Source organism: Triplophysa dalaica, chromosome 20 (genome assembly GCF_015846415.1).
Source record: "Triplophysa dalaica isolate WHDGS20190420 chromosome 20, ASM1584641v1, whole genome shotgun sequence".
Classification (NCBI taxonomy): Eukaryota; Metazoa; Chordata; class Actinopteri; order Cypriniformes; family Nemacheilidae; genus Triplophysa; species Triplophysa dalaica.
This window is the reverse complement of record NC_079561.1, coordinates 19,542,959-19,552,783: the sequence shown is the minus strand read 5'-3', so window position 1 is coordinate 19,552,783 and position 9,825 is coordinate 19,542,959. Positions and strand designations below refer to the sequence as shown.

General features: G+C 41.2%; 1 protein-coding gene across 5 annotated transcripts in view; it reads left to right on the top strand.

The window, feature by feature from the left end:
• The first annotated feature begins 282 nt into the window (after window positions 1-282).
• The window catches only part of syde2 (synapse defective 1, Rho GTPase, homolog 2 (C. elegans)), a 40,650-nt gene continuing 31,107 nt past the window's right edge, over window positions 283-9,825 (top strand). For 2 of the 5 annotated variants that reach the window (XR_008904791.1, XM_056732335.1), the window contains exons 1-2: window positions 283-1,912; window positions 9,207-9,794. Coding sequence is in view for 4 of the 5 variants with exons in the window: in XM_056732335.1 (XP_056588313.1) it covers window positions 430-1,912; window positions 9,207-9,794 (2,071 nt within the window). In the remaining variant the exon portion in view is untranslated. The remainder of the gene's footprint in view (window positions 1,913-9,206; window positions 9,795-9,825) is intronic. The other 3 variants (XM_056732337.1, XM_056732338.1, XM_056732336.1) reach the window with 3 other exon arrangements.

Below are 9,825 nucleotides of genomic sequence, written 5' to 3'. Positions count from 1 at the left end.
GAGATATTAAGTGTTGTAGTAATTGCAGTAGTAAATACTAAATTGTATGACAGTATTTTGTGTGTGTGGGGAAATCACTTTAAATGATGGTTTTAATAATGCTTTGTGTAGTTAAAGTCCGATCAAATTAAGTTTTTATTATTTAACAAATGTAATATGTTGTGTTAAACGGAAGCGCGTGTGGAGTTTGAGCTCCGCCTCTAAACCTTTAACCCCCACCAGAAACTATCTAAACTATTTCAACAGAGGAGGAGGTGCGGAGAGAGAGAGAGAGAGAGAGAGAGAGAGAGAGCGCGAGAGAGAGCGTTTAAGTGGATCTTAGTGGATCATGGAGCCTGCGGTCTGATCGCGTGCGTCGGACGCCTCGCACCCGGTTTATTCGTCTCCGGAGCGCAGCTGGACAGTACTAAAGCTGGAGGATTGGTACCGATGGCGGATCCTCTGCGGAGGACAATACTAGCCAAACTAAGGGGCAAGAAAGCCAAAGGGAAAGACTCGAGCAGCGCGCACCACCGACCGAGAGAAGGTAAAGAAAAAGTTTCTCTAAAGCACGCAGGTAGAGAGTTTATGAGAGGTAAAGAGAGAGGTGTTAAAGGGACTCGGACAGCGGATCCGGTGGCTGCGCTCGGTCGCGCTGCGGCGGACGTGCGCGCGAGCGGGCGCACGGCGCCGAGGGGTCCCGCGGGGGTCTCGGATCAAAGCCAAGTGACGGAGATGAAGCGCGTGCACACGCAGCGCGTTCGAGGAGACTCGATCGGGTTCGGGAGCTGCGAACGCGTCCCTGTAAACGCCAAAAGAGACGCTTTAAAAGTAAGAGATGTTCCGGATCTAAAGAGTAAAGCAACAAATGTTGCGTCGCGCGAGCGACAGGCTGTAGTCGCGAGGCAGCAGCCCAACAGAATCCCTCATGTGTTTGATTACATAGACGAAAACCACGATTTAATTCAGGTCCTAGAAAGTTCACTGCAGTATCACGGAGATTTCAGGATGCCCGCGTTACAAAGTCCCACTTTTTTCCCCACAGAGCTGAAGATAAATGTGACCCCCGGTGCGCCCCGACACCACTCTGTCCACAGCGAGGACGACGATTATTATGATAACCAAATTCTGCCTTTTTACACGCAAAACCAGGAGACGATTAACCGAATCTCTGTAGCGGAACCATCACCTGTCCAAGCTTTAGAGTTAGGAGCCAATGAAACTGACCGGCTGAAGACGCAGCTGAAAGAAGCTTATTATTTATTAATAAACACCATGCACGACATCCCGTTTGATGGTCAGGTTGAAGATAACGGCTTTGTGGATCAGGTCAGTAGTTCTAGCGAGTCCCACGAAAGTGTTAGTTCACGCTCCACGGCCAAACACACGGGGAGCGAAGCGTGTCTGTCCGATGAACGCGGCGGTGCGCACGGTTTTGGGTCAGATTCGGCTCTCTTTACCGGCTCTGGATGCTGCCGGATGGTATTTAAGGGCAGCCTGCCGAATATTTCCACAGTGAGGGTGGAACAGACTCTCCAGAGGTCTCTGAGTGACAGCGGGGTGAAGTACTCTTCCGAGTGGCCCTCAAACGGCCAAAGCCGCCCGGCTGCAGGAGACGACCCGCTACATTGCTGTGAGGGTCGCGTTTATAATGTGAGTAAAGAGTCGGTCAGCGGCTCTGTGGTGCTGTCGGAAATCCTCCCGGAGCCGGGCACCCATCAGTCGGGCGATGCTGCCGTTGTGGCTAAACATCCGGGCGTCACGGTCAACAAGATGCAGGAGTGGATGCTGAAAGGTCGCATGCTGTCGTCTGAGATGAAGGAGAGGATTGGTGGTTCCTCGCTGAGAGCCAGCAGCGGTCAGATGAGACTTAAAGCCAGCGCTCGTGTCAGCGTGAGCAGAAACGCACCGGCCGGAGCGCAGCAGCAGTCAGGTATGGACGCCGACGGGTGGAGGACGGGCCTCAAAATCCTCTCATTCATCTCGCATCAAAATTCAGACGCCACGCTGAGCTCTGTCTGGGTGTCTTTTGATCGGTGGAGGGTTTTTCTTCTCATCACTAATGTCATTTCACGTAACATGTTTGGTAGAAGCGTGTACCGGTGGACTTCACACACTAACACACTCACAGCTCACTCGTTCAGCTCATGTTTGTTGTCATGGTGATGGTGATGTGCTCGGGGTCTCTGTGGTCTGTGTGGTTGAGTCGTATTATATCATTAAACCATCACACATTTGAGATCAAAATGGGTTCATCACTTATCTATTCATAAATTTTGCCACTTCAGATGTTACAATCTGTTATCTGAAAAGTGTTATTTTACATTCGTGATTGAACATTATTGTGGCAGTATTTTTTATATTCTTTTTATTATCATCTTGACTCTTTTTCAGACTTTATCTGGACTGTTGCAAATACATTTACATTCATTTGGCTGTATCTTTAAAAGTCTTTATCAATAGCTGTGTTCTTTATATCAGTGTGTGTGTGTGTGTGTGTGTATTGTGACTGTCACATTTCATTGTGTTTGGAGCGTGGCGAGGACATTCGTTAGTTTTTCTTTGGTTAATCTACTTGCACACATGTTAATTTCCACCATAAAACCCAATGTGTGTGTTTGTGGTCCTTGACAGCATTAATGTTAATGTTACGCAGAATAAAGCTGTCCGCTGGCGAGACGGTGATGTTTGTTCCGCCTGTGGTGAAATATACTCGAGTGAATTCCCGTCCCATGGAGACGCGGAGCCCCGAGGAGGGAATATTTGGAATGCCGAGGTCGTCGCTGCACTTGTTTGCTCAGTGTTCCTGAGAGCTCGAGCACAGACAGGGATTAGAAAAGAGACATTACACATTCGTTAAAGTGGGATTAGTCTGTCCTGTTATCCCCGGGTTATTTTAATTTAAGGTGTCTCGAAAATGGACATTGAGATCTAAACTATTTGTCTTGTTGTGTCTTTTTAGGAATATATATGTGAATGTCACAAAAACCTTTCTGGGTCATATGTTAAGTAAAATTTTAAAATAACAAACAAACAAAACAGAAGTTATATTTGTAATCAAGTTTTTTTTTTATTCCCTGTTGAAAGCATTTATTTTCCTTAAATGCACATTACTTTATTGTGACAATATATATATATTCTTGATTCCAAAATACAACTTCTATTTGTTTTTTGTTTGTTAGCATATATATATATATATATATATATATATATATATATATAAGTTTATACATTTTAATTTAAAACTATGCGGATTTAAAATATATAAATGTCTGAGCATGATTTTTTTCAATATATTTTTTATATATAAAAATATTGTAAATTGTCTTTATGTAAAGCATAATTGTTTGTTATTTCACTTATGGGGTAAAATCTGACCTGGATATTTCTTTATGATATTCTCTCATATATATATATTAAAGCAATAAGCAGTGTGTTACAGTGCATTTTATAACAGCTCAGGCTGTTGTGGCACAAAGCCGGCTTATTGCGTCTATAAAACGGTTATTCCATATATGTAGCAAGGTTTCATAAAATAAAGTAAATACAGTGATATTTAGGCTATGTAATGCGCATTCGGTCAGCAGTTGTAAATGGGGGTATTTTATAACGGTTTAGAACTCGGCTCAACCAATCAGAATCAAGCACCAGAACTGAACGTTTTATAAACAGTAACTTTGTGTACCCGGTGTTGTTTTACAAGAATGAGCTGATTGGTCACTGGAGTTGATGACATCATGATGAGATAGAATGTGGCTCTTGGAATGTGTGCAATCTGCTAATAAAGAGTGTTCAGGTGTCTGTGTAGTAATGACTGCACAGAAACAAGAGAGAGAGAGAAAGAGACAGAGACCGGTGTTACGAGAACATCCCTCAGGGGCCCAAAACACAATCCCACATATTAATACATTAGATTTCTGTAATGTCTCAATTACAGTATTTCTCAATCAATGAGATTAATGGAAATTGAATGGAAAGTCTCCTGTGTGTCTCAAATATTTAATCTTGAGAAGAAGAGTCGGAAATGATTCATTAGAGTTTGATAAGAGATTTGTCAAACTGAGCTCAGATTTGTCTCGTCTGCATCAAAAGTTTTGTCTTCAATTTCTTATCTACTCAAAAAAAAAAAAAAAAACTCTGCGTTGGTTATATGAGACCAGTCTTCTTTTTTGGTTGCACTTATGCTTATGTTGTCCCAATTGCTTCCGTTGCCCACCCCACCTGTGAGTCGCTTTAGATAAAAGCGTCTGCTAAATGACTAAATGTAAAAGTTAATATCTCAATATCAGCTCAAACATTTCTCATCACATTTACTCAAATCCAGATGATTTTACACCTCCAGACTCTTCATGTGTATCAACAATAACGCTCTCAATTTAAAGTTTTACGAGAAACATCTTTGATACACAACTGAGAGACATATGAGCAAAAACATTCTCGTCTGGGACTGTATGCACTCATATGTTTGAAGAGTAAATTCCACTTTGTTTTGTAATTCAATGACACTGGGGTTGTTTAAAATGTGACCTAAGGGACGGAATCGTTTTCAGGTTTCAGTTTTCACGCCTACAGAGTTACAAAGAACAAGTCCTGCGTGATAGTTTGTTTGTAGTGTATTTATTCAAAGCATTGTAATCCTCTGTCAGGCTCTTACTGTGTTTTTACTTTACAGTATAATTGATTTATTTCTTTGGATGAAGTCCAGTTTCCTCATGACCCACTAAGAGTTTTTACGCTCGTAGACAGCGCTCGTGAAAGTGTGTAATTGTTTCGGTAGAACTTACGACTCCCTCAAGCGACGGCTTTTGAAACCAAATACATTGCTCCATATTTAGAAGTGTCTAAAGTTCACACTTGTTTGCGCGCGCGCGCGTGTGTGTGTATGGGGGGTAAATATTCAGAGGAAGAACGAAGCGAGTGTGTGTCTGTGTGCTGGAATTCTCAGCGTGTGAGAACATGTTGGTCCTTATGAAAGACCCTTTAACAGTCCCGGCAGTCACCGGTGAGCTTTTAACTCGATAACCTCGGAGCACAGCACAACCCAAACTCCTCCAGACCACAAATAACATCTCAGTGCCGGAGAAACACACAAACACAACTACCGGCACAACCTCACACACGTGTTTCAGCTGAGATCTGAACAGTTTTTCTGCGCAATCTTCAGTGAAATTTAGCGCTTATTTCACTTCTGGCTGGAATACACAACAAGACTTTTTAAATCTGAACAGATTGTTTTTAACTAGACAGCACACACTTGCACTTTTTGAAAGTTTCAGATTGAAACACACTCACTGATCAAATCTGCAGACTGGCACAGACTTTCTGCAACAAGTCCAGACTGAAATCTGAGCAAATGTCTTGTAGTGTATTTTAGCCTTTACATGACTACAGAAGTAAATATGTGTCTATTATCTTTACAGCGGCTAATTGTAATTTATTTTCTTGCATTAAAAATCTAAATCTCACCCCGCTTGCTCTTTCATAGCTTGTTGATCTCAAATCTGAGCTCAGTTTGACACATTATTGTTGACATCTCCACTGAAACTCTAATGACGGGACTCTTTTTCTCAAGAGAAATGTCTGAGAGGCAGCAAAGACGTAGGCAAATGTTTTAATTTGCTCTTTTAATTTAATCTCATTAATGTCTAGGATAAATAAGTGAGGTTTTAAAGAGTACATGACCAGGGATTTTTAAGGTCCTACTTTGTTTACTGTTGTTATATAAAAGAAGACAAATTAGACCCAAACAGTTTCAACAAGTGAATCATCCTAAATCACAACTGATAAACTCTCTCTTTTCTTCAGAAACATTTACTAAAGAGTGCAGCTATGACATGTCAGAGGAGATCTGGGCCTCCCGGCTGAGTCTGGTTTCTCCCAAAGATTTTTGTTTGCGTTAATTTATCAATGGAGTTTGTGTTCCTTGCCACAGGGCCCGTCCACCGGGAGACTGCTGATATTACATATTATTAGATATTATTATTATAATGATCTTGCTTGTTCTATAAACACCATGCACTGTGCTGTGTTTTTTTACGTATTCTATGTTTTTCTCCTGTTAAACTGCTTTGGAACAATGCACATGTACATAAAATTTTATTGAGTTATTCTTACATTACTTCTTGACTGAATCTCAAATGATTTGTTCCACGATTCATCTGTCTAATCCCCTCCTTTCTGCTGCCAAGTCTGATGTCATTGGTCAGATGGTCTAGTCTGCTGTGATTTGTGTACCGCTAATGAGGCTCATGAGCTACAGTGTTTAGTGTTTAGTGTTTGCGGGCAGTCCTAGCAAAACATAGGCGGGGACTATATGTAGTGATGTACATCCACGGTGGGTGGCGAATAGGACTATGGACGACTCGTTTGCGGGATTCAGAGTCGACTCCCTTTTTTTCCAAGACAATAATTTTACTATTCATTCACCTTCGATTTACAACTTGGCAGACTGGTTACTTTCAAACACGAACATATTACACACTGCACGAGATGTAATTTTCATGATCTCATGTTATGTACTCTTTAAATTCCCTGTGAACCGGAAGTTTCGATCGTTTTTATTTTTGAATTCGAATAAATAGTGGGCGTGGCTATCTTATTTCTCTGCAATTGGATTGGATGTATAAAAGCATCCGTTGCATTTTGAAATGGAACTTGCAGCAGACTGTCTCTTGAAGGGGAGGAGCTAACGGATGCTCCGCCCAACCCATCTTACATACGTCATCTAAGATGGTTAGTCAGTACGGAAGTGCATTTTCAGATTTTAATTGAAAATTATGAGGGTAAATGATTTTAAAAAAGAGAATGACCCACATTGATAAACTATTTACTATAAACGCTGCAATATTTCATGAAAAATAGGCATTGTCATTTTCTACTTCACTGGGACTTTAAAGAGATCTCATGTGTGATTTTCTTTCTTATGGGTGTGTGAAGTTAGTAAACACAAAACAGATGTTGATATACTGTAGATTTGTGGGTGGTCATGTGTTAATGAGTTTGTGGTTTTGCTCTTATTAAATGAAAGCATGTTAATGATCTGAAAGCTTTTTTATCCAATAAGTTCTGTTCAAACCCGTTTAATATTGAAGTGGTTGTGTGTCGTGTCATAAAATGTTTCAGATCGAGTAGCAGATTGTTTTGTGAGTTATGTGTGAAAGATGGGCGTCTCTCGAGTTGTGTTTCTTATAAACTCTATGGGTTGGTAGAACAGTGTGAACTTTAAACACAGTTACTCTTCGTTCATTCAAGACCAGTGGATCTCAAATGTGAACTCATGGTCTCTGTCTGAACCGATTTTTAGGGCTTCCTGTTTTTTCAGCACCTTAGTCTTCAGGTCTCTGCGTCTTTAGATGTGAATCAGTCGAGCAGGAGCGAGCCGTTTAAGAGCTTAGCCGGACGGCTGAAATCCATCTTACATAAGCGTAAGGTCACATGGTTTTGTTTTTGCTTGAGAACACAGTGAAAGTGTGCAGGTTCAGCAGTGTCATCAGGGTAGAACACACATCAAAACAATCTTTACTGCGGTATTACAGCATGTCACGGCAAGACTTCATCTCCACCGGAGATCAGCACGTCCCACGCTTGTGTACCCTCATTTTAAATCACATTCCACCCTAAGCTGTTTTTAAAATCATCAGTTTTAGTCAAAAATTTAAATCGTATTAGCTACATGTTCTTATTTTGTTCCTTATCCATATGAAGAGTTTGGTTCAAAAATGTATTTGTTTTTCAAAAATCATGTTTTATTATGTTTAATTGTCATTTCATTTAATCATTTATTTATAAAGCACATTTAAAAACGACCCAAGTGCTTAAAATCTCAAATAAAAAACAGAATCTATAACAATATATAAGAAAACATAATTGAAAGCAAGAAATAATAATTAGATATCTGAAAAATAACAATAATAATAATTAGAATAATACATAATAGACTTGCACTATGGAAATTAGTTTTCAGTTTTGATTTAAAAGAGGGGAGTGAGGACACCATTTGAGTTATTTTTTGAGGTATTACGGCTTAAATCAAAACAAACCAACTGCGGTTTGATTGAAATGAATTGGAATGCACAATAAAAAACATGAATTTTGACAAATTTAAAAAACAGGAGTTGTATCATATTGGAACCAAACTCTTCATATAAATGTGGAATACTCTTCAAAAACTAAAAAAATTACTGTGAGTATTTACTATAGTAAAGTGAAGTATACTTTATTATATTGTAGAGATTAGGCTAATAGAATTGTGTATAGTGTCTCCGGAAAGTTTCTTTTTGCGTTTTTTTTAGAGCTGTTATTTCACATGATGTTTCGTTGCTTCTGCAGCCGTTCTTTGTTTTTAGTCGTTCATTCCTGTATCCCAGAATTCTTGTGGGGAGGAAACAGCCTCCGCAGGCAGGAATCTTCTGGCACATCTGCGACTGTAATGAAACGTTTTGAGTTTTATTTTCAAATCTCTCTTTTGACCTCTTTCGCACACACACTGTACAGTTTTAGTAGTAGTGTGGTTTAGTGTTTCTGATCGTGGCATAATTGCACAGTGGCATTGTGGGATAGTTTCAAGAGAAAGTGTTTGCACTGCAGTCCTGTAAAATGAAATGAGTGCTTTTATTTTGTGTGTGTGATTCTTTGTGGACGTGTCGGGTCAGTGTTGTGGCTTTAGCTGAAGTTGGCATTTGTGTTTATTTTGGTATGATTATTGTACAGATGATATTGGACAGTTGTCGGGTCAAGCCAGAGGTCTATATTAACAGGAAAGAGACTCCAGATTGATGCAAAACCACACAGCCCATTCACAAAGTTTGCGACACACATATGTATGTTTGTGTAGGAAATATGTGCTTAAATTGAGGGTGTTTCTGGTCTGTTTAAATGATTTCGTCCTTAGATTCTGCTGGGTCCTGCAGATTATTTTATATTAGTGAGAATCACTTAAAACGTGTGAACTGCGATTCAGTGGTTTCATGAGAAAAGATGTGTAACCTGTGTAATGTGTAAAACATTATTTGACATGACTGAGTATGATGGAATTACAGAATCAAAAACTTTTGATTTGTTTTAAAGGGATCATTTGGCCAAAAATCTTAAATCTTTCACTCACCCTCATGTCAAACCTGTACGAGTTTCTTTCTTCATCAAAACACCAATTAATTAATGATGACAGAATTGATATTCTTGGGTGAATCAAACATCATTTTGTGACGGTGATGTTTCTTGTTTTGTAGTAGCGATGGACTGTATGGCTGGGCCGTCCAGCGTATCTCGTCATGACCCGTGCACACGTCAACCCCCCATCAACCACATCACCGTCTCCAAGAAGCGCAATTGGCTGCAGCAGAGCTCCGCCCGGCCCGTCCTGCACCCTGAAGACTTTACATCGCCGCCTGCAGCAGAGGTTGACCTCACGCCCCCACAGACCCACCCTCCATCCGGCCCCGGGCCGTTTTCAGAAACATCATCACACCTGCGACGTCCCAACATCAAACCCAGTCAGACCTCCTCACATCCGCCCCGTTGCCCGGACCCAGCCGAGGAGAACGATGCGGATGATGAAGGGGAGATCTGGTACAACCCCATTCCTGAGGATGAAGAAGCTGACCTTCCTCGCTGCATTCCTAAAATCAGGGTGGGCCGAACCGAGCCGAGCCTGGGGGCGAGCGGCCGTCGGGTGGCAGGCGAGAGCATCGGCGGTGAGGTGGGGTGCAGAGAGACGCCACACACGAGTGCTTCGCATTCCAGCGAAACCGCTCAGCTACATCGGCAGATGTTTGCGTGCAAGACACAGGAGGAGAACATCAGCGTCAGGGCGACAGGTACCTGTCTGTCTCTCTCCATTTCATGCTT